This window comes from Pholcus phalangioides, unplaced genomic scaffold, assembly GCF_987345545.1.
Source record: "Pholcus phalangioides strain wild (caught in Gottingen) unplaced genomic scaffold, Ppha-v1.0 ptg000014l_1, whole genome shotgun sequence".
NCBI lineage: Eukaryota > Metazoa > Arthropoda > Arachnida > Araneae > Pholcidae > Pholcus > Pholcus phalangioides.
The window spans coordinates 27,798,719-27,824,344 of NW_028301607.1; the positions used below are offsets into that span (position 1 = coordinate 27,798,719).

Genomic DNA, 25,626 nt, shown 5'->3' on the forward strand with positions numbered 1-25,626 from the left:
CCAATATGAGCTTGGGATTATACATAATCACCGTTGAATATCATAAATTTCCGATTTATGAACAAAATATTCACAAATTAGGGTTCGGAAAAAATTAGTTTGCCTGATTTTACTGTCTGCTAACGGGGAAGGAAATACATTAAAGCCCTATTCCATGGGACCGGGGATCAGAAAAATGTCCGCTAACGGGAGGTGTCCACTAACGGGAAGTGTCCGTTAAGGGAGGTTCTCCACTGTATCATTATGTCGATCGACATAATATGTACAGTGAAACCTCGAGGTTTCACTGTACATATTCATCTTACATATTTTTCAAGTTAAACGTTTCTTTCCTCAATTTCTCAGTGATTTCAACTACTGTTCAGGATTTTGCTTACTTATGGCAACGTTTTTGATGACAATATTGTAAACGTCCAGTATTTTACCATATTTAAGATCCCAGTTCCCCTTATTTTTGGCCATGAAATATGGTCATCTAGTCTTTTTGAATTTTTTTGGTCAAATACATTTTTGTTTTCTGGGATTTGTAGCAGGCCTTTATTTCCTGACCCTTCGCCTATTTTTGCAGTGATTGGTGAATTCGTCATAAACTGAATTTTTTTGCTATAACATCCATATTTAGGATCGAAATTTCTCGCATTTTCCCTGATGAGGTATGATGAACCTAAGTATGAAGGCATAATTTTTTTTGAACCCATTGGATATTATTAATAGGGTGGAGGGAAAAAGAGCTGTGTGTGTCAAGAATTCGATGGATATGTGATTTCCGTCTCACAAGTTTTTTTTTTCGGTTGAGTGAAAAGGAGGAAGAAAAAAGGGGGAGATAGTATAATAAAATATGTTAGTATTTGTTGGGGGGGGGGGGGGAGAGAGGATGGTGACATAGGAAAGAGGGAGGGAGGGAGGGAAGGATGATTGCTCTTTCGCCAGTTTTCCGAATCTGTTATATGTTAAGATTGTTTGATGCCGCGCCATCTATTGACGCTACATAGAGTGAAATTTTCAAGCTCTATGAATTACTATGTTTTCTATAATGTGATGGAAAGTACAGAAACGATCAAAAATTATGTTATTTCCGTAATAATGAATAAGAAAAACATAAAGGATGTTATTTTATATAGAGCTGAAAGTAACTGTTAATAGCTTATTAAAGTAAAATCTATGACGTAGCTCCACAAAAGTGGCGGGGCATACTTACCTGGCGCTGGAGATGCCATGATCAATAAGGCGGCTCTCCCGGGTCGAGGCTTTCCATTGCACTTAGGTTGGCTGAAACCAGCCACATCCGCTAATTGCGGTTGCTTGGGGCGCACAATTTTTGGTAGCGGGGATAGCGTTCGCGCTGTCCTCCCCTTTGCAACTATGAGTAGAATAATTTGTTTATTATATACCGTTTTCCAAATCATGAACACGAATAAAAAATCAGTGTTAATGACAGTTCGAAATTACGAGAATAATTAAAAACTATCGAAAATTCAGATGTTCCTGATGTAAAGAATCTACAGTTACATAAATTAATCAAAAAACTATTTACATAAATTAATCGAAATTGAGAATGGATAAAAATTAACTCAAATTTAAGAGGGATAAAAATTTTAATGAAAATAAAATTAAAGATTATTATGTAAAATAAACAGAAATTGGAATGAATATTACGAAATTAATGGAATTTTCCGATATTAATTCCATGAATGAATATTTGGAACTTGTGAAAAGTTAAAACAAATGAAAGGATTGATCACAATTTAAAATTAATAAATAATTGCAAAACTGCTGGAAATTCATATTTAATGAAAAACAACTAAATTAATGAAACACCAGAATTGGTGAAATAAATAATGAAATTTCAGATTTAATGAAAAATTATTCCTCTATCGATCGATGAAATATCATAATTAATGAATATTCGGAATTGAAGCCAAATTTAGAAATTAAACGAAAATTATTTCGCAGGCTATTAAAAAAATAAAAGTGGATTTTTTCTCTAAAAATTAAGGATGCATAAAAATGAATGAAAATTCAGAATTAATGACAATTTAAAATTTGGAAACAATCACAAAATTAGTGAAAATTCGGTTCATCAATGAAAATTCCGAAATTAATGAATCCCGTAATGTATTCCGAAAGTAAAAATAACTCCATAATGAATGAAAATTTAGAGCTAATGAAAAGTCAAAACCTTGAAAAGAACAATAATATTTAATAAAAATTCAGACAGAAATAAAATAGACAGGAATTAATTAAAGAAATAATTGATAATATCATGGTTATTGTAAATAACGTTGATATTAACTAACATTTTTCCATAAGGGAATGCGAACTCTATCAAAATGACGGTTTAATTTTTTTAAAAATCCCTACCGAATGCGAAAAGAATCGTGCACGCTGGACACGAAAATCTGCGGCTCAACAGCAGCGTCAATGAGTGCGCGCGTACACGCGATTAGCGTAGTATCGCCTCGTGTCACAATTTGCGCTGTCCTGATTTCCGTTGGCCGCAAAACAGAGTGCTGCCCTGCGCCGTGTCACGAACGCGGCTCAATTTGCGCTTTGCCTTATACAATCAAAATGCAGTGTTGTCAAGAAAAAAACAAAAAAGAGCTTCTCTGTTAGTTTTTTTAAATACAAATTGTTGTGAATATGGTTTCCATTCGTCCGGACACTCTTGGCTTTTTTTTTAACTCCATCCCGACTTTCTTGAAACAAATGCTTAGATTTTTAGTGGACGTTTTCTTGAATATGTTACTTAAAAACGTTGACACGGGTAATTTTCAACAGATTTATCGAATGCAATATTATCATGTAGAAGATCCGAAAATTTCACGAGAATCAACGCATTTCGCTCGTGGGGGCATAGATCCGCGCCTGTTCAAAACCGACCTTATTTAAAATGTCCCCATCCCTTTGTGGCAAAGCCGCTTGTAAGCTTAATGCAGCTTTGGTGACAGCAGAACGCGAATTCCACCTTCTCATTGCCTTTAAAGCAGGGACAGCGCGAACGCAGTCCCAACTACCAAAAATTACGTGCCCCAGCAATCACAATTGGTGAAAGCGGCAGACCTCAGCCGCCCGAAGTGCAATGGGTACGGCCTCAGTCCAGAGATGCCCCCTTCGTGATCAGGGCTATCTCAGCACCAAGTAAGTATGCTAGGTTACTAATTCTAGAAAGACTACCTGAGCAGTATCTAGAAAGTATGTCGACTGTTAATGATCTGTTCAACAGTCATTTTTTACGTGAAATTTTGAAATTATAAATCATTATTTTGTGATCGAAAGACATTTGTAACATTTTTTATTTGGTTAAATTTAGTTGAAATCTTCAACTTGATGATGAGGTTTTGTTTCTTCCGTTAGGGGCCGTTCAAGTATTACGTAAGCAAATTTTCAGCCATTTTTGACCCCCCCCCTCTTGTCAGCAAAATTTCGTCATCAGCTCTGCCCGTCTGAAACCTAACGCATATTGGTGGGATCAGAGGCGTACACGGGGGGGGGCATAGGGGGGTTCTCTCGTGCCCCCTTTCCACGATCAAAAATTTATTTTTTTAATGCAAAAAAAAAAAAAAATTTTATTGAAATATCGGAAGAAAATACCTTTATATGTTATTATAATCAATTTCTGTTAATTTCAATGTTATTTAAAGGTTTTTTTTTTTTTTTATACCGAGCACAACTCAGGTCTATCGCCATAGGCAATTTACTACCTAGCGAGATTATTTATTTAAAGGCTTTATGAACTCAAAAAATTTATCTTTAATAAATTCATCGCGACCCACCCTCTAAGTCATATAATGATAAATCACATAAAGTTCCTTGGCCCGCGGACCAAATATTGCCTTGGGGGTTACTTAATGCGGCGTGCCCTCTTCAAACCTAATTTTGTAAAAATGAACTAAACGGCACATTTACAGATCGCTTAAGTGTCCCGTGATGCAATTCCAGAACATTTAAGCGGCCCGTGGCATATTTTCAGATCACTTAAATGACCCGAGACACAGTTCCAAAACACTTAAGCGATCCGTGACACATTTAGAGATCCCTTGAGTGACATGTGACGTAGTTTTAGAGCACTTAAGTGGCCCCCAGTGCGGTTCTACATCACTCAAATTACCCGCGACACGCTCTCAGATTACTTAAGTGATGCGTGGCACATTTCCAGATCACTAAAGTGGCTCTGTAGGGCACTTATCAATAGGAGGGATGTTACTTCAATTGCCCACAAACTAGCGAAAGGTTTTTCTTGTTTTTGGCGCACAAAGTAAGATGTCATTAAAAATATTTCATATTTTCATAAAAAGTGGTTGATGACGTAAGCATTATCCAAACCCCCCCCCCTCCCCATCAAAAGTCAGCAAATCGGAAACCCACTCCCCCCCCCCCATCGATGATGACGTAATAGTTGAACGGCCCCTTATGTAAATGAAACGCACTTTAGTAGATCAAATGAAAGCAGAGTGATCAAGTAAATTTCATTTGTTTTCACGAGGTTATACACTGAAGAGCCAAAAAAACTGGTGCACCTGCATAATATCGTGTAGGGCCCCGCGAGCCCGCAGAAGTGCCGCAACACGACGTGGCATGGACTCGACTAATGTCTGAACTAGTGCTGGAGGTAATTGACACCATGAATCCTGCAGGGCTGTCCATAAATCCGTAGGAGTAAGAGGGGGTGGAGATCTCTTCTGAACAGCACGTTGCAAGGCATTCCAGATATGTTCAATAATGTTCATGTCTGGGGATTTAGGTGGCCAGCGGAAGTGTCTAAAGTCAGAAGAGTGTTCCTGGAGCCATTTTGTAGCGATTCTGGACGTGTGGGGTGTCGCATTGTCCTGCTAAAATTGTCCAAGTCCGTCGAAATGCACAATGGACATGAATGGGTGCAGGTGATCAGACAGGATGCTTACGTAAATGTCACCTGTCAGAGTCGTATCTGGACGTGTCAGGGGTCCCATATCACGCCAACTGCACACTTCCCATACCATCACAGAGCCTCCACCAGCTTGAACAGTCCCCTGTTGACATGTAGGGTCCATGGATTCATGAGGTTGTCTCCATACCCGTACACGTCCATCAGCTCGAAGCGATTGGAACCGAGACTCGTCAGACCAGGCAACGTGTTTCCAGTCCTCAACAGTCCAATGTCGGTGTTGTCGGGCCCAGGCGAGGCGTAAAGCTTTGTGTCGTGCAGTCGTCAAGGGTACACGAGTGGGCCTTCGGCTCCGAAAGCCCATATCGATGATGTTTCGTTGAATGGTTCGCACGCTGACACTTGTTGATGGCCCAGCATTGAAATCTGCAGCAATTTGCGGAAGGGTTGCACGTCTGTCACGTTTAATGATTCTCGTCGTTGGTCCCGTTCTTGCATGATCTTTTTCCGGCCGCAGCGATGTCGTAGATTTAATTTTTTACCGGATTCCCGATATTCACGGTGCACTCATGAAATGGTCGTACGTGAAAATCCAAATTTCATCGCTACCTCGGAGATGCTACGTCCCATCTTTCGTGCGCCGACTATAACACCACGTTCAAACTCACTTAAATCTCGATAACCTGCCATTGTAGCAGCAGTAACCGATCTAACAACTATGCCAGACACTTGTTGTGTTATATAGGCGTTGCCGACCGCAGCACCGTTCCATATCTCTTCATTTGCATACGCATGCCTGTACCATTTTTTTTGGCTCTTCAGTTTAAATTGCGTGTGAGTTGCGTTGGGCAGGGCCGCAACTAGATGCTTGGTCACCCGGGGCAAGCGTGCATTTTGACGCCTCCTTGTAATGTTGAAGGAGAGGTTTCAGAATGAAATTTGCGCCCCTTCGGGTCTACCGCCCCCCTAGTTGCGGCCCTGGTGTTGGGTGTACTAAACTGCACCGAAAAAATTGAATTTTTGTTACTCTCAATTTCCCCCTTGTAATAAGAATTTCAGCAGCACCAAAAGCTGATTGACAGTTGATTATTCTATCCGGACGATCTCGGATAATGTGAAAAGTAACTGTTTTAAAAGGAATACAAAATATTGGTGTTGCGATAAATCGAGAAGCTATCCATAGATGAGACAACCATAATCTTTTAAGGGCAGTATATTGATATTTATCATAATTATTGGTTTCACACTGGGTTTCTGTATTTTTGATATAATTACAGATATATATTCGATTACCATACTTTTACGGGTATCTTTTTTTTTTTTTTTCAGCTACCTCGTTGGACATTTTGTCTGTGTTGTGGCATTTGTACTATTTTCTCCAATTTCTCCTATTTTCGTGCAGTGGCAGACCGAGTAGAGTGTTGAGTCACCCCTGATAAGCAACTAGTCTTATCCTGGAAATATTGCGCTTCAGTTATTAAAACGCATTAATTTCTCGAACAACGCTGGGTGAGAAGAGCTGTCTTAACCTACTACACATTCCTCCGTTATGATACACGAGGATAGCGCGAAAAATTAAGTCCCCAGCACTCAACCACACAGAATGCAATGGGGTAAAACCCTCTTCCTTATCAGGGTAATCTCAACACTCAGTAAGTATGGTTTAACCCTTACAGCGGCAATCCCTAGATATCTCGGGTTCTTAAAACATTCTCATATCGGCAATCAACTGCCAGTGGGCGGAGTCAGCTTTTGTTCACAGTCTGATACTTGGCCCCTTGAGCCAAGATTATAGTGTTATTTAGCAGGAAAAAACGTATCCCCCCCCCAGAAGGAAAAAAATTCTGCGTACGTCTATGGTCTGATAGCAGAAAGCAGGAGAGAGAAAAGCATCCTAGGATGCTTTTCCTTTCCCTTCGAGATATGTTATTATTGTGTACAACATGAAAAACAGAAAGAAAACGATAGTTTTCCTTTCGTTGTTTTTTTTTAATTATTATCATTTTGCGTTCGTGGGAGAGCATGTATCAGCTCGCAAAACCGAAAAAAATATACATATACTTCTTAGAAATAGGTGACAATTTCTAGAAGGTTTAGTGATTTTTGCTTTGGCAGTTATAATGTGGATAAGGAAAATTTTAAAACTGTTTAAAGGGTTAAAATTTTATAGGAAAATATAATAATTACATTACTTTAAAAAACTTCCGATTGTTTTTCCAATCGTTTTTCGTTTGTCGAATGGATGGAAATGTTGTGCGTGTCACTATTAAATTAACATTATCTTGATTTTTCGTTTCTAGCTGAAATTGCTAATTTTGTCTACATTTGAATTTAAAAAAATGTGCGACTGTGAGAAACTCTTTAACCCAGTTTTGGACTGTGAGCACCAAGCAAAGTTATGTTAAAGGTACAAGCTGAATGAAAAAAACTCTTTAACACATCTCTGGCTCCGATAACCACATCCTCTCATCTCGGGACTTATAAAGACAAGCAATAACACTGCTACAAAGAAACAGTACATTCTTTCATGAGAGAGTACTGAAAGGATGGAAGGAAGAATCAGATAATAGAGTAATTGTTTGAAAGGGTGAACGTCTGAAAGAAACAGGTTGCAAAACAGTTACCATAATTTTTAATGGTAATCAAACGTAGGTAGTGGTTCATAGCAGTGAATATATTTATTTTCCTCATTCGTGTTAACAGTTATCAATTCTTCTGAAAGTAATTTGAATTTTGTGAGTTTGCTTGATGTGGTGAAATTTTATTAGAAGGTTGATAACATCGAGCCTGTCTGACTCGCATTTGTAAAAACAAACTTCAGCCAACTCAACTACCCATGACCTCCACATCCAGGAGCAGAGCCCTTTGGCTAGCCTCTCCATAGTGAATTTGAAGCATGGGGGAAGAAAAAAGATGTAAATCATCCCAGGCTTCAGAGTTGGAGCAATGACAGCCCCACCCTTGAGGGGGTCATGCTGCCACCACTTTATCGCCTACGGGGGGGGGGGGATTGAATGTATTATTTCCCAAAACCCTCACAATACTGTAACAACATGACCACAGAGCAACTGGAAATGTCTCCACCTCCTGCATTAAAAAATTTTCTAGGGCAAAAAATTTGAGAAAAAAGCTTCTATCTGTAGTCAACCATCAATCAAGGCTTTGTAATTATGGTGATTACATTGTATGTAGTTGTGACAAAAACAGCATATTGGGAGGGCTTAAACAGGACTTCACTAAGCAAGTACAAAAGGGGTATAGAATGGAATTTATATATATAAATTTATTCTAAATTAGTTTGACAATTTATACATGAGCACAAATTATTCATCTCAAAGTACTTGACCCCCAACTCCCTTCCCCAGAATAATTTATTAATATACAGTTTAACAAATTCCCTCCATGTAATATGCCCTTGAATATGTGAGAAGACTGGGTACACTTTGGCCACTCTTAACGTTTTCCTTGAATTAGCACCTCTGTCAATGATATTGTTATGATTTCTGTAATGGTAATGGATTCACAGTCAAGAATGAACGCTTTCAACAAAACCCCTGGATGAAAAAAAATCCATGTTTTATTTCACAAAATATTTTCAATTGCAGCTTGATGTCGCTTTGCACAAAATTTTAAATTATGAAAACAGGAAGTGAAAAAAAAAACAACACACATTTTAATTCAACGTGATATAAACGAGCCAAAAAAAAGTACCAGTGTTGGACGATCCTAAACTCTTGTATGTATCTCACCTACAAATAGTAATTGCACATGCCATCAGTGTTCTATCTATGATTATACATAATTTTTTAAAAGTACTTTTTTGCCAACACTTCAAGAAGAACATAATCCCCTACCCATCCGAATCCATCCAGATAATGCCCATTACATGGCTGCATCAATAAGTATCATCTTTTTTCAGTCTGGATACCTCATATGAGTGGCTTGCGGCTAAATACAAAAAAAAATCTTAATGAATGTAACACACAATATCATAACACCAGACAATCAAAATCAAATTTCAATGACTACGGATGGAAATTCTGTCAACTATTTAGTAATTTAGCTAATAGGGTAGCTGCATACTGAGAGATTATGTCAATCTCCACCAGAATGCAAACATCTGGATACAGCATAGAGATTGCTTTTAGAGGAAAAACTTGACACAACTCTTGCAGGGAATCAAACCACCTTCTCCTCGCTATCTGCATAAGTGCGGTAGACCATTACAGAAGCACTCATCCCTCATACTGCCCTATGTATATATGCTCCAAGGGAAAAAAAAGGATCAGCGCTCCTGCAGTGTAGTGGTAAAGCGCAATTGTCTTGATGGCGAGGGGATGGTGATATGAGACAGAACATGAGTGATTGCTGAGGGGGTCTGTTAAGTATTGAATTTCTCAATTCTAAGAGTGGTCTATATAACCAGGGGAAACTGAATCAGTTAAAGGAAGCCTGCATTGATTTACAAGTAAAGTTATAACATTCTGGTTAGAACTACAATTTACTCTCGATATTATGCTCTTCCTCACCCCCTTTTCCAATTCCTCAATGGCAAACAACTGATCCAATTTTACAAACCTCTCAAAGGAAGAGGAAATAAAAGCTAAGAAAGAGATATTTTCATATTTCAAGTATATTGTTTATGAGATTTCTTACCTTTCCAGAAGTCATAGCATAAGCTGTCATCAACGATCCTGTGAATAATGAGAAAATCACAATGTTTCTCCATTTATTAGGGAATTCTTGTTTGTCCTCCTTCTCTGTGGCTTCCCTCTGCTTTTGTTCTTCTATTTCTAGATCACAAATGTTTTGTATAAATTGTATTCGAAATACAACATAAATACACGTCTGAACATTGATAAGCTTGAACATCATAGCAGTTTGAAGAAAAAAAAACTAACTCATGATCAGCGGTGGCTCATCACGAAAATTCTGGAGGGCGCTAAAATCTTTTCGCATTATATTATGATATAGACAGGGCCCAATTTTCATATGGGCAAGTGAGGCATTTACCGTGACCCGAATGGGGGGGGGGGGGGTAATCTATATATATATATATTTTTTTTTTTTTCCAAATTATTTCTAACATTATCTGTATGCAGTACAAAAAAATATATATAATAATGCTCTATCAATGCAACATTAATGAATTTGTGCACTGAGTCAAAATGACATCTTAACAATGCTCAAAATCACCATTTTAGGTTCAGCAGTTGCCCATGGCAATCATTTTTTGATTGCCATGGGCCATTATCTTATATATATATATATAAGATATAAATACTATTAGTAGAATTATTACAAGATATATATAATATTAATAATTTAAAAAAATTCTAAATTATGATTATAATAGATTATTATCAACTATCATATAATTAAATTTATAGGATATAATAGATTTAAAAGATAGAGAATAAATCTAAAAGAGATAGAACATAGATGGCAGCATCAATATTCCCAGCATAATTTCTGTGTGGCTTAGAAGCAGCACAATAAACTGTATAAAAAGCATCCTCTTTCTCCCTTTTCTGCGTTTCTTACGACCCAAAGCTATCACGTCATTGAACTGCGTTGAAGCAGCGCCGTCTATAGCTAGATCTCTGCTATAGAAGATTGTTGGTAGTTAGAAAGGTATGAAGTGACTGTATTACTCATATTTTATGCCCCCCCCCTTTTTTTTAAATTAAGACTTCCAAAAATATATTTTTTTGGATTCCCTCAAATTTAAAGAATTAATGAAAAATATAAAAGAATAAACTGAAGAAGAAGAAAAGAAGAATTGAATTAATAATGACTAAAATTTTCTAGGGAGATGCATGCTTTTGCGTCTCCTTCGGAGCTGCCCCTGCTCATAATGTAAATTAAATTATCTATTTGTTTTCTTTTAAATGCACCAGATAATTTGCAACAAAAAATTTATCAATATCTGGCAGGCTCACACAGCCTCTAAGATGGACGTTTCAATTGTAATTTTCTGTCCGCTGCATAAGGCTATGAGCACTCCAGGTTCAAACAATCAAATTCAATGACAAAAAAAGTAATTGTTTTAGTATAGAGATACAGAATTCAGCACTAATTAGGCATTGTTTTCTGATGACATCCATTTAGCGCAGAAAACTACAGTTATGATGTTCAAACCATTATTTGTCTTTTTCATTGGATTTTACAATTACCAGTTCAGATTTACAAGGTTTGTTCAAAAAGTATTCAAAAAGTATGTTTTGCGTGAACCAATGAAACTAGGGTGGGGTGGTATGGTACATGTATGTGGGCAATTCTAGTGCGCATGCCTGAATATTTTTCCTGCCTGCAGAAGCTGCCAGTAGCCGGCAGACTGCTGAAGGGTAAGTGAGCTCTATCGTATTTGTGTTTTTGACAAAACGGCAGGAAAAACTTGAATGCTACTGCATTAACTCTTCAACGCCCAGGTAGAAAACCTGGGAGGGTCGTGAAAATACCAAGTTTTTTGTGTTTGAAGTGGACTCATCCAAATTTTGGCCACTTTCCCTCTCCCCACCCTTTCTCCATGAGTTTGTATTCATGCCACCCTTTGCATTGACGTTCACCCCTTCATTTCAATGGATTTTCAGGAGATAATTTGTCTATACTAAAACACCCCTTTCCTCACAGTATTATCTCTTTGTAAAATGCATTGAGTACCCTTAATTCATTCTCAAGGAACATTCTAGTACATCAGCTTTTAAAATCCCATTGATCGAGCGTTACAGTTGTCTTTCCCGTTCCCGCCTCTGACAAGAGCTTTCATCTTCTTCCCCGTTGGTGACAAAAGCCCACCAAAACATACCCATACCCCCTAGCTGGGCCGACTTGAGGCGGTTATGGGCATTAACCTACTTGGCCGACTTTGGGTGATCTGGGCATTATAGAGTTAATTGTGATGCAGGACCTCTTGGTAGTACTCCTTGGTGATGGCTGCGCACTGCAGTGTGTACTCGTGATAAACCATACCAATGGAGTCAAAGAAGATGGTCAGTATGAGTTTTGAGCATCTCTTGAAGACCAAATAGACCAACTTCAAGGCGCGAATGAAACCTTGCTATGGTGGTCGAGTGGTCATAGTGACGGACTCGCATCGCGAGGACCCGGGTTCGAACCCCACCGTCCCCATAGTGGTGGTCGGCTGAAGTTGGTTTTCTGTGGTTCCCAATTTCAAGACACAAATGTGAGCCGATCTCCCCTTTAAAAAGTCTCGCCACAGAGAGCAACAGACCTACAAACAGTACAAATGTAATTCAATCATAACACATCACTCACTTCACTTCTGAAATATAGATGGCAGCACTGAAAAAAAATCAAACGCGACACTACATACACACTCAGACTGTTAGGTACAAACACAGTTACACTTCCAGCACAATTCACTAGGTAGTAAATCGCCGATAGATGGCAATAGACCTGAGTTGTGCTCGGTTTGAAATAAAGACCAAATTGTCAATCAAAATGGAATGAACGGATCCAATGTTAATGATTGTCTCATCTCATCTGCAAGGTCTCTGATTGTGATTCAATGATCCTGCATCACCAGAGTCCTCACTTAATCGATAACAATCTAATTTGTGGATGTTGAGGACCTACCAAAATGTGTTTCACTCTTCATTGATGTGCGACCATCTTTGAAGCGGCTGTATCACTATTTTATTGGTGTGGTCTCCATTCCTTCATCTCAGAAGGTCTGCAGAATCTTGCAGATTGTTTGAACTTGAAAATGTGATGGTGCTAGGTTCAACAGACCTTCGGAGATCAAGAAATGGGCACTACACCGATAAAATAGAGGTAAAACTCATAGGCGGAGATAGACTTGAAAGTCTGGAGGGGGGGGGGAGCACGATGATGATGTCAATACATATATTCACATATACATTAGATCAGTCAACTCCATCTTTGACGCGGGGGGGGGGGGCAATGCCCCCGTATCTCCGCCCATGGTAAAACCACTTCAAAGATGACAGCACATCAATGGAGAGTGAAGCACATTTTGGTAGGTCCACAACAGCCAGAAATGAGATCGTTATTTATTGACTAAGTGAAGACTCTGGTGATACAAGATCATTGAATCATTATCTGAGACCTTACAGATGAGGCAAATTCTTTCTTCTGCAGGCATGAAAAAAAATCAAACACACATGTGAACTTGCCTACATATTTACACCAAACTGGGCCTTCCTAACTTCATTGGTTCACACACGAAAAATTATGATTGGATACTTTTTGAACAAACCTTGTAGTCTATGAAAAGTATGACGCTACTCAATCTAGCATTTTACACAACAAATACAAATGTTCAGCAAATGAAATAATACCTTCAGGTGAAAGCGGGAAGTATCTCTGTAGTATTCTCTGTACAAAGTGCCTGAGATTTGTGCAAGCCTTTAAATGATTCTGAAGACCAGTATTTGGAAATGGTGCCTTTAATAATGGTGCTAGGAATCCGAATACTATAGCATCTAATGTGCATGGGCTAGTAACAAAGAAGAGATCCAATGCAAAAAATTAAATATATGTACACAATATATAACCTCAATATAACAATACTCTGGAGACCAAGAAAAATATCACTATTGAGAGATTATCATTATATCAAGAGGCGATAGTTTACCATTAGACTACAGGCATTTACAGAGACAAGCCTTGAAAAAATATCATTGTAGAGGGATTTATTGTTGCATCGATTATTGTTCAGTGACATTTCACTGTATATATTTCGTGATAGTATTCAAAGGCACATTTTATCTGCCAAGTACATAACTAAACCACTCGAAAGAAACAGAAAAACTATGCATGACTTTTTGACAAAATCACACCAATGATTGTTAACCAATACGGCTCAAATTTTTATGACGTCATATTTTGAGCATTTTAAACATATTGGTCATATTTCAATCATTTTTGAGCGATCAGTTACATTTTAGGAATTTTCAAGCAATAGATCATTTTTTTGATCATTTATCACCAAAAATCTCAATCTGCAGGTGTTTTCTCAGATATGTAGTATGCACTTACAATGAATTCTTGTCTTTCTTTTTTAGAAATTTTTTTTACATTCCCAGTAGCTAATTTTTGGTTCTAAGGATCCTTTTACTATGTTTCTGAATGGCATACCAAGCACTTGTGAAAGATGTTATTCTTTCGGACACTGTAAATCGTCAAGTTCAATGCATGCTCATCATGCCTAAGCACAGAGATTTTTGTAAGGAGGGGCAGACTTTGTTTTGCTACCACTCCCCCCCCCCCCCCCCCCCCCACTGTAAAACTCCAAAGCTCTATAACAATGTTTTTCTGCATTATATTTTGAAGTAACAATCCTGTTTTTCAACTCCATGCATTCAAGGCATACATGACCTGCATTGTTCATATTTTAAATACCATTACGTTCAGAAAGTTCGAGCACTTATTTTATTACGGAAGAATGAGTACAAATAGAACTGGTTTATTTAGTGTTTCCTTTGAAGTAACTGCCCAGTGCAATTATGCATTTACGTTATCATTCACACAGAGATGTAAATGCGGATTGCAAGTCTCCCTTAGCTACATTCTCCAGAGCCTTTATTGCTGCTCATTGCACTTATTCAGAACTTGGGAATTTGTGCCTCTTGAGCAAATTCTTTATACAAGGAAAAGTGAAAAAGTCACCTGGGGGGGGGGGGAAGAGAGGATCAGGGGAATAAGCTGGCTGTGGAAGTATCAGAATGTTAAGTTCTGACAGGTAACCTGACACCAAAAAGGACCTCTGAGCTGGTGTGTTATTGTGATGGAGCATCCATGACTTGACCTTCCAAAGATCTGGTTGCTTGTGTCTCATCAAATCATGCAGACTTCTAAGGACTTTAATGTATTCTTCTTTAGTGACTGTATGATCATGCTGAAGGAATTCCTTGTGTACAATCAACCCCCCCTCCCCCCATTCGAAGAAAAATGTCAACAATACCTTTCTTTTGGAGCGATCAGCCTGAAAATTTTGTCACTGTGATGACGACAAGGATTTTCATATTTTTACTTGTCAGTTAGATTAAATTAATACAGAAAAAGCATCAAATCTCATCACCAGTTATCAATCGATTCAAGATCTCTGGATCTGAATCCACTACATCAATGTTATCCCTGCAAATTTTCATACACTCATCCTTTTCCAATGTCAGGATTTTGAGGAAAATTATTTAGCACACGTGATGCATGCCCAGTTTGTATATTAAAATAGCATGCCAACAAGTTCAGCGATCTTGGTAACAGTTTTCCTACGGTCATTTTTCACAATTTCTTTGACAATGGCTATATGTTCATCCACTGTGGATACTGATGGCCACCATGACCTCTCATCATTCTCGATACATAACACATATGTGCACGCTTTCTAGCATGGTCCAGGTCTTCGACTTTCATTGAGACAGAGCGGAGGGACATGATCTAGTTAGGAAGAGGAGGTTCTGACTAGTCAGTCACATTATACTGTTCGATTGCTCAGTGGGAAATGACATATTTCAATTACATTTAGAAAATATTATAAAAGTTCTGGAATTTTTGGAACATAGTGGTAGCACTAATCCCTGCCCTCTTTCAATTTTTATATAGACAAACTCGTTAAGACAAAATTAAGAGGCTCAAAACTCAAAAATACTTTGTTCTATCCGAATTCTGTGTTAACCGAAAAAACGATGATTTACTATGGAGATAGACTCAAACATATAGTATTAATGGGTTAGTGCTATTAATGGGTTAAATGATGTCCCTAGTGCATTAATATATATGCAGCTGTATTCAAGTTAAAAAACATTCTTATAGTACAAAAAATAAATAAAAATTCAAAAATGAATATATGCATTCAATTACTTAAGTTGCATAAACTATAAAAAAAAAAAAAAAAAAAAATAGCTCGTTACCTTTTTCCAAAAAAGAACTCATTTTCTCCTAATCTGTGCGAAAGTAGATTAAGGCACTCTTGGGCATCTTTCAAAATCTGAAATGAGTCAAAACACAAAAATATCATGAATGTAAATGTGAACAGTTCTAGATATGAAAATAAGCAATAGCTCAAAGACATGTCAACCATGCAGAGGCGCACACAGGGAGGACCTTGAGGGGATCCTGTGTCCTCCCCCTAGATGGTCAAAAGCTAGAAATATTTTTGAATATTCTGGTAGAAAAATTAAAATATAAAAGGAAAATTCCTTTTTCATGTCATTTTAATCATTTTGTTGTTGATTTAAAATGCTTTTTGAAAGTCAGTAACTCAAAAATTTCTCTGGAAGCGATTCCTAGTGTTTTCTTCCCATGGTGCAAGGTTCCACACAACCTTAATCCATGGTTAAGAATACCCACATTGGTGATCCTAGCTGCATAAGTGAAACGTGGGTTGTGCAAACCAAAATGAGCGACCATATATTTGTCAACACTGAACATCATGCTCCATTCATTTGCTAAAAATATCCAAATTTGCTAACAATATCATTGATACCCTGATACAGTTCATTGATAAAAAGTTAAAAAGAATGGGGCTAAAAACACTTCCTTGCGGGACTCCACTGGTGACCTTCTTAACCACAATTCTTCCTAATTTTGCAAGTTATGCCAAATTCCAATCTCATGTAAAAAAAAAGGCTTCAAGAGTTTACCATGTTGGACCCGATTGAATGCCTTCTGAAAATCAAGATAAACATTGACATTTTTGCCCTTACCCAAAGCCTTACTCATGTGATCATACAAGCAAAGGAAGTTGGTTACACAGCTTCCCCTTCCTGAACCGAAGCTCATTCTTTGACAATACATTACTCACTTCTTTCCACTTCATGGATTGCCTTTTGATAATGATTTCCAAAATTTTCGAAAGCGAGCACGTCAAGCTCACTGGACGATAATTGGACAATGCTTCTCTACTACCCTTTTTAAATATCGGAACCACATTAGCAAGCCTCCAGTCCCTTGGGACGACAACCTCAGAAATGCTACTCCTGAACATCTGTGTGGTGTCTCACACCACATTTTACTGGTGGACTGTTGATTCTAGAGGCAAATGTCCATTTAGAAAAAGTATCCAAATAATGTGTGGACTTCAGATACATCATTCAGATTGCGAGAGGGTGTAGTTATCAAAATAAAAAAATTAACTTTTTATACAGACACCGTCCTCATAACCTAATTATAAAGCTGTTACCCTGTCTCTCCGTTTGTGAGTGCAAAATTTGCTGAGATATTTTAATTCAAAAATTGGGAAAGAAAAGCATAAATAAGGGAAAGAAGCATTGTTCATTAGTTTTTGCTGTTTTTCCTAATTTCTCTAATTTTTAATTGCAAATACTTCAGCAAATATTGCACTTAGAAACGTGGAATTTTTTTTTTTTTTGGCCACAAAAGAGACAGGGCAACCATCAATAATAATTTTTTTTTTTCAAATTAATTGTTAAAATATTTATTTCTATTCGAACCATTCCAGTTCGAAGGAAATAAATTCCATTCCAGAAAAAAAACTGCAGATAAGATGCAGCGGTAGGCAGATGCAGATAAGCCGCAAAATGTGACAAGTTCACCTCTTTCGTGTGAAACGGTTTGTCCAACTTGTTTTTGCCCATTCTCTGCAATCACTTTTGGAGATTGTAGTACAGTGGTTATCCCTGTTTCATCAAAATTGTATATGTCAGCTGGGGAAAATTGGAATCTTTGAAGCAGTTTTTCATAGTTACTAAAAAAGCAATCAACATTTTCTTTGCTGAATCCAAAGACTCTATTTAGACTGGTATTTTCTGGTTTTCTTAAAGACAAAGACTTGTGCCTTTTCATAAAACCTTTTATCCAATCTATCCCAGCACATTGTTCTTTTCCCCATGAAGCCGGATATGGTCGCTCGAGATGATTAGCATAGCTGTAAGCCATTTTTCTTGCAGCTGTGTAAGTGAGCCCATACTGCATTTTCGAACATTTTTTCAGGTACTTTTCCAAAAGCATTTCTTGTTCATTGGTGAACACTTGTCTAGCAGCATACTTGTTATAAAAAGTATTCCCCAATGGCACTATTTTGTTTGGATCAGTTTCCATCTGATCCAAACAAAATAGGATATAATTTGCACTAAGAATTTCCTATGATCAACATGTAGGGAACATACACAAGAAAATACAGTAACTACGTAAGCCATTGATCAAACAATAAAAAAAATAATAAATGGAATAAAACACTGAACATATTGAAAAAAATAATTACGAAAGCATATTTTTCTGAAATGTCCATCTTCTCGTCATTATACAGCGTGTCCACCGTTTTCTCAGCTCTCCATTTCTGTCTCCCTGGTAAGAAGTAGTTAAGAGGGAAAGCCAAGACTCTTGCATACCATGGTCTGGTCAATTCCACATAATTCTGGACATCAACCCACCATATGTAAAGCTGAAAAGAAAAAAAAACTAAACATTGATATTGTGTAATGAGGAGTAAAAAAATGATTGCATCTCATTTTCTGATTAAAATATAACACAAACGCAAGAGATATCGAGGGGGGGGGGGAGTTTTTCAGTCTCTAAAGATTTAAGCATTTTGGTATGTCATGTTCTCCGAACAGGTCAAATTGGGTTATTTAGTTATTTTTAGATCTAGATTGAATTGTCTTACAGGTATCCAGTAAATTGAATGAGTTATCTCACTTATATCAAAGTTGCGATTGATAGTTGTAAATAGTTGATAAGGTTTTCGCGGCCATCATTTGATAAAAATTGTTTTTTCGGGTTCGAAGACCGTCGTCCGTTTGAGTTTGTTCTCAACGTTTCCCCAACACTAGTGGTTGGCATCATCAGGAGAATTGATAAACTGGATCAAAGTCAAGTTTTCCGGAGTCTCAGGTTGTATTTATGCACATAAGTGGCTTGAACTGATTGATAATTTTTCAATTTTTCACAAAATCTCTGATTATACGCACATTAGCATCTAATTATCATCAATATTATTGTTTTTTTCCAACTATCTATAATACCCGGTTTTCTCAATATACAGGGAGCATTGACCACATGACAAACCATTGTAAAGGAATAAACATGTCTGAAATGTATTGTTGGGGGGAACCACTCCGAAAGTCATTGTTAAGGCCCAAGAATCATAGTTGCCCAATGGCTTTTTTAAGTATCTTTTAAAGTATCTTTATTTGATCCATGAAATGATTTCATTCATATATTTACACTTTATTTACAACAGATAATATTTACATAATACAAACAGAAATGTAAGTAGAGAAAAATGTGTCCCGTGCATGGGGGACACAAGAGTTTGTTAGTAGGACAACATCAACAACAACCATGCAGAGCTGACGGCTTTGACTTGATTTTTGTTGTGTTGCCACCAGCAGAAATAGAATAATGAGTATATAAGCTGGGAGATACCCCAGCGCCATCATGCAGGTCGGGTCGCACTACATATCCTATCATTCAAGTCAGGTCTTGCTTTGTATGCATGAAAAATTTGGTGACGATCAGTTCAAAATTGTAGATTTCTAGAGAGAACATACGCACGTGCACAGAAAATCAATTCTATGTATATAAATTTGACAAAAGAAAAAAAAATTACACTAAAATCGCAATCAACCGAGAGGTGTAGGTCTGCAGTCCACTCAGATATCAAGAATCTCGGTAAGAAGAGACAATCCATGGAAATGTGAAAAACGACAGCTTGACACACACAGGCCAATTTATTTTGCCTGCTTGACAATAGTTTTTTCCTGTACATATCCAGCTTTTTAATCCCCATGTATCTTCTTCGATTTGTCTTACCAACTTTGGCTTGCCGTGAATGAGTCATTACCACCCAATTTTTTATAGAAGATTATCACCTCACCCTGTGAAATGGCACCATAGGTAGGAGCTTTTTAAGCATGTTGCAACCAAAACCACAAAAAAAACTTACTTCATCACAGAAGTCAAATATATCTTTTTTTTTCAGTGCACTTTCTTTTAAAAGGCTTTTTTTAATACTTTGGCTGCGCAAGTAAATGAAATTATGCTTTCCTGTACATAGGAAGGGAAAAAAATGCATTTATTTTCCTTGCATTGAGAATCATTAGTAAGCGATAGAGAGACTTTCTATGCTCAAAATCTATAGATGATGGTAGCAGATTACGCATTAATAAGTTGGTGTCGTGTCTAGTCTCAGACTTACTTTCTTTCATTTCAAACCAAGCGCAACTAGGTCTATTGCCATAGGCAATTCACTTACTAGTAAATTGCGCCAGAAGTGCAAGCGTGTGTACCTAACTGTCTGAGCGTGCATTTAGTGTTACATCTGATTTTTCAGTGCTGCCATCTATATTCCAGAAGTTAAGTATAGTGAAGTGTAATGATTGAATATTTGTACCATTTGTAGGCCTGTTGCTCTCTCTGGCTCTCTGAGGCTTTTTAACTGAGAGATTGGCTAGCAATCGCGCCTTGAAGTTGAGAACCACAACTTCAGCCGACCACCACTGTGAGCACCAGTGGGGTTCGAACCTAAGACCTCGTGATGGGAGTCAGTCACTGTAACCATTGGCGTACACAAAGGAGGATTTGGGGTTCTAACCCCCCCCCCCCCACCCAAGCCAAGATTATAGTGTTATTTTGCAGGAAAAACTTAACCCCCCCCGAGAAGAAAAAAAATATTGAAACGCTCCTTGAGAAAATTCTGCTTATGCCTAGGACCACTCGACCACCACAGCAGCCCAGTCTCAGACTGTTGTTTTTTCTAACACCATACTCAAATCTTGATGTATTTACATTGGAACAGTGTGAAAGGAGGGGCATATATGAAAAGCCCGAATTGATTTGGCCATGTGCCTCAGTCAACAGATTCCTCGATTGATCGACATTCTACTGTATTTTTTGTTCATTTTGATACAGATTAATAACTCTATCTATTCAGAAGAATATTTTTATGCATGTATTTTTTTAAATTCAAATATTTACCAGAGCAGGATAAAGCTTATCCCGTAGAAGTGCTGTGTATGATATTATGTCTGCACACTGCTTTGGGAGTAGTTCGTTATCAGCACTATAGTTCTGTAAGTACGAAAAATGAGAAAAATAAGAATGAATAAAATTTTTACACAAATCAAATCATCATAAAAAATGAATCGGTAATTCCCTTTTCCAAGGTAGCAACTAGATACTTTGTAAGCTGGGTAAGCAAGAATTTTGGCATCCCTGTGCAATATAAAAAGGAGTAGTTAAAGGGTGAATTTGGCAACCCCCTCAGGTCCAGTGCCCCGGACCCACCTGCTCACCCCTAGTTGCATCTCTGTCCTTCTTACTAGCCCGATGCTACTCTATGTTAAAGCTCATGTCTATGAGACAATGTTTAACAATTGTGGGTTAAACCAACTAAATCACGAGGGCTTCATACATAAATGAAGAGCTTATTTTTAAAACATTTCCAGTTTTTCTGAAATACACTTTTTAATGCTGAATCTTTGGGATGAGCTCTGTTGGATTATGCAACAGGGTTTATTCAAAGTGTAATATTTTTGGTAGAAAACAAGATGTAAAGTTAGTCATTTCTACCAAAAGAAACATATGCACCATGTTCATTCATTTCAGTATTTTTCGTTCAAAAGGGAACATAATAAAGCAGTTGCCTTCTTGTGTTAAGGGATTTTTTTAAAATGGCACATTTCTTCAGAAGTACTTTCAGTACGTTAATGGATAGTAAAATAGAGTAGTGTCGATGTAATTGAAAAAGTGTCTGTTAGTAGAGATGTTCATTATGGAAGTTTTCACTGTAGAGTGATCATGTTTCTTATGAAGAAAGTTTCACCTAGCCAAGGAAGGTACCCTCTACTACTCCCGAGAGAGTAGTAGAGGGTACTTTCCTTGGCTAGGCGAAACTTTTTGGCATGAACAAGTGGAATAGAAATTTATAATTTTTCAGACAACCAGCTCCATCCTAGTGGATAGAGCTCCAAAAGTGGATGTTTGCGCACATATGAAAATGTGTTTAGTGTGCAAATGATATACATGTTCTTCGAATGCAAAGTGATGTCATTAATGTTTCTAAGTTTTTTTACATGACACACACATGACTTGCTCGCAGGAACAAAATTATGTTCCTTGAGTCATCATTCTACCCATTGCAATGAAAAACAGTGGAAATATTTCCTTTTGAAAATAAGCTCTTCAAATAATTAAACAAGATGCAAAGTATGGCATTCATTGGGAAGAGTCATGAATTAAAACACAATTGACACATTTAAAAAGAAATACGATAGACATATTGGGATAAATCAAGAAGCTATCCATACTTAGATGAGACGAACATAATTTTCTATGGGCAGTATATTTGTATTTTATCATAGTTATTGGATTTTTACTGCTCTTATTGGGCTGCTGTATTTTTAATGCATTTATATATATATATATATATATATATACACGACACTCATATTTTTTATGGGCATCTTTTTTCAGTCACCTCCTTGGGCATTTTGTCTGTTGTGGCATTTGTATTTGTATAAGAGTATCATGATAATCTGCGATGAATTTCAGAAATACTTTTACAATGGAGAGGAACTATATGTCCAACTCACTTCTTTTTGTAAATGAGCTACAATATTATCAAATGAAGTCAGTGTGACTTTTGGTCCATGTCTGAATATCGGCAACTGACCTATAAAAGCAGAAAAAAAAAATTGTATGAATTAGTTATGCATTATCATTTCATCCTTAGCCGTAACTTAAAGCAGAGTTTTCCAAACTTTTTTTTCCTACCGCTCCTTTTCTTCAGAAATTTTTTTCTTTCATAGTCCAATTCCACAAATCAAGTGAACTCATAGGATTTAATACTAAACCCAGGGCCATCTGAAGAGCATCGTGGGACCCCAGGCCAAGTGATTTTTCTCAGGCCATACCTCGTAAATTCTCAAAAAAATCAACTTTTCTCATTTTTCTGAGGCCCCTCATCACTTGAGGCCTCCGTGCCGTGCCTGGGTAAGCCCATGCATTGAGATGGCACAGACTAAACCCACGGCTTTTACTGCCCCCCCCCCCTCCCGGGACAATTCCATTTTCTCCAGGGGGCGATATTGCCCAATTTGGGAAATACTGACTTTAAAAGCTGTGCTAAAATACAGGCTGCCCCGTATATAAAGGTAAAAAAAAAATCTTACTGTAACCTCTATAATCTCAATCAATGAAATATAAGCCTAGCTATTAATGAGAACTGGACAAATCCAGGGCATGTAAAAATTCTGCTCTGGCATGTATTTTTTTACCACACACTGATGTGGGCAAGTAAAAAAATAGGTGGGAAAATCTTTAGGGCTTACGGGAAATTTTGAGAATTTGAACAAATGGAGAAATGCAAAAATTTATATATACCGGGTGTCCTAAAAGTGCTATTGCAGCCTTTATCATACAATTGTTCATCATAAAGGTATGATTGCAATTTTAAAAAAAATGTGCAAAAGGCATTCAAAAACTACCCTGTACCATGTTTCAGAATAAGAGAGAGAGAGAAAGAATACAGTGTGTCGCAAAATAAGAAATCTAAATTTTTTATACAGTCCCCACGTCCTCTCACTTCCAATTTAAATAGTTTTTGTCCTGTCTTTCCTGAGGTAAAAAATAAGTTGTTTCAAATTGCAATATTTATTAAGATATTTGAATTCAAAAATTGGAAAGTCATGGAAGAACAAAAGAAAAGTAAATTTCATTAGGCCCCAGTATAAAAGTTATATGATAGGTCTTTTACAAAACTTCATAAATGCAACCAATGAGCTTATCGGTTGTATTCGTTTGAGTGTAACTGATATGCTCATTGGTTGCATTTGTTAAAGTTAGTTGTAACACCCCAGCCTTAGACTAGGTGGCCATAACTGATCAAAACTCAGGGAAAAAATTTCCAAAAAATTGGTCTCGTGGGAAATTTCTCAGTGCTGTAGAAAATTTTGAGATTTCAATGAACAAAGGAATAATTTGAATTTTTTTTTATGTAGTGCAATGCTTGTAATTTTCTATATTATCTGCATATCTTCATCAATAGATAGCGGCACATTCATTTTGAAAGTGAGGGAAAAATTAGCTCGAAAGGAGGAAACTGAGCAATGTTCTTCGGGCATGTAAAATACTGATTCTAACACGTATGTTTTTACGTTACGCGCCCAACAGGACATTAATTTTTTTTTAGATCTGTCCAGCCCTGCTATTAACTCATTTTTCCCTTTAATGTTTCGTGATCCAATTTTCACCTCAAAGCAAGTTTTTTAAACACAAAAACACATCTAAATTCATATAATTTAAAGCAAGTTATCCATCTTTAGTCCCAGTTACCTATACATTTTTATTCATTTATTTTTAATTTGCACACATACCATATCTTGATAATGGCCAATTAGTCTTGTTAACCTTTATAGGAGCACCTGAGAACTTTGTATAAGCCTGTGAAAAAGAAAAGAAATCAGATGAATACAGCAATACCCAAACTTGCATTACAGGGGAGATGGACCGGATCTCTGTCAATCATGTGACCTTTATTCCGAGACTATCTCTGACGAAAGCCATTTTCATCATGGGTAAGATAAAACTATAAAGGTGGATCAAATGAAACAGTGGTTATAATTTGGTTTGAGTATGGCAGCATTTTTGTGTACAGTTGGAGCGAAGATAAGGAAATCCTTTTCCTTTTGATATAACCACCACCTGATAACACGTCAATTTCCCACGAAAAGATGACGGTCATTATAACAACCAACGACTGTAATAGGTTTTACTTTCATTTTGGGATTGATTTAAAAATAAAACAAAGCCAAATCAATTATTAACCATGGGCCAAAGGGGGGGGGGGGATTAAAAAATATACAGAATTTATAAAAATGGTTCAACTATAGTGCAATCCCTTTTTTCTTTTTGTAGCATGTTAGTGCTTATTCAGCATGTTTTTCTGTGCTGTGAAGAAAGGACGTGTGGATGCCCTTTGTATTATTCAAATATATAACGTGGATTTACTTTTTGCCATGAAGAAAGAAAGATAAGAAAAAATGGGCGAGCCGTAAAAAAGTTTTTTTATTTCCCTACATTATGCGCCGTGTTGCACCCCGAGATCCTGGCACAAACTTGACAACCAATAAGGGTAATGAAACTCTGTTTTCACTCATAAGTCCCAAACTTTTTGATATAGCAACTAACATATATGTTTTCCTTTTGGTATAACCATGACTCCACTCTTCATAACTTTTCGTCATGCCTTCTCACTTTTTTCTCGCCAGAGAAAAAATCGCCAACACAGAGCCAAAAAGTGATTATACTATAGCTGTTCATTGACTTAGACCCCCAAATTTAAAACAATATATATTTGCTAACCGATCAAACATTTTTGACCCTATTCATGGGCGTCCATCATGCTTTTCATTGCACCCTCAGAGCTCCTAAATGTAATGTAACATGTGCATTGTACATTGAATTAACAATCTGAATACTAATCTTAAGAAATATATTGCACACCCTATCAAATAAAAGTAAATGCTAATGAGTGAGGATAAACAGTACATTAATACTTATTTATGTAAATATCCATCTTTTAATATAGGATAGGCTCAAAGATTAAATATAATTGGACATTACCAAAATTTGGAGACATGTTAAGTCTATGGAAGGTAGACCCCAATCTCCTTTCCATGTATCTAACTCCATGGATAAATTTGATAATCGTTAAAAAGCTCAAACAAGGAAAAAACGAGCTTCAACTTGTAAACAAACAAGACCTCAAGTTGAGTGTTACTGACAAGTAAGTGCTAATATCCCTGATACATTAA

At 37.1% G+C, this 25,626-nt stretch overlaps 1 protein-coding gene and 2 non-coding genes across 3 annotated transcripts; 1 reads left to right on the forward strand and 2 right to left on the reverse strand.

The window, feature by feature from the left end:
* The first annotated feature begins 1,190 nt into the window (after positions 1-1,190).
* On the forward strand, positions 1,191-1,351 carry LOC149078394 (U1 spliceosomal RNA). Its single transcript, XR_016193931.1, has one exon. It is a non-coding gene; the product is annotated as a U1 spliceosomal RNA (small nuclear RNA).
* A 1,633-nt stretch (positions 1,352-2,984) lies between these two features.
* Positions 2,985-3,146, reverse strand: LOC149078395 (U1 spliceosomal RNA). The gene has a single exon (XR_016193932.1). It is a non-coding gene; the product is annotated as a U1 spliceosomal RNA (small nuclear RNA).
* A 5,273-nt stretch (positions 3,147-8,419) lies between these two features.
* LOC149078396 (metaxin-1) lies at positions 8,420-25,594 on the reverse strand. The gene is made up of 9 exons (XM_089242045.1): positions 25,436-25,594; positions 24,187-24,253; positions 22,405-22,484; positions 20,789-20,881; positions 18,075-18,254; positions 15,763-15,839; positions 13,189-13,346; positions 9,521-9,657; positions 8,420-8,812 (listed from the first exon to the last, which is right to left on the reverse strand). Exons 1-9 carry the CDS (start codon positions 25,502-25,504, stop codon positions 8,780-8,782), a joined length of 894 nt encoding a protein of 297 aa, XP_089098171.1. The 5' UTR covers positions 25,505-25,594; the 3' UTR covers positions 8,420-8,779.
* Between the last annotated feature and the right edge of the window lie 32 nt (positions 25,595-25,626).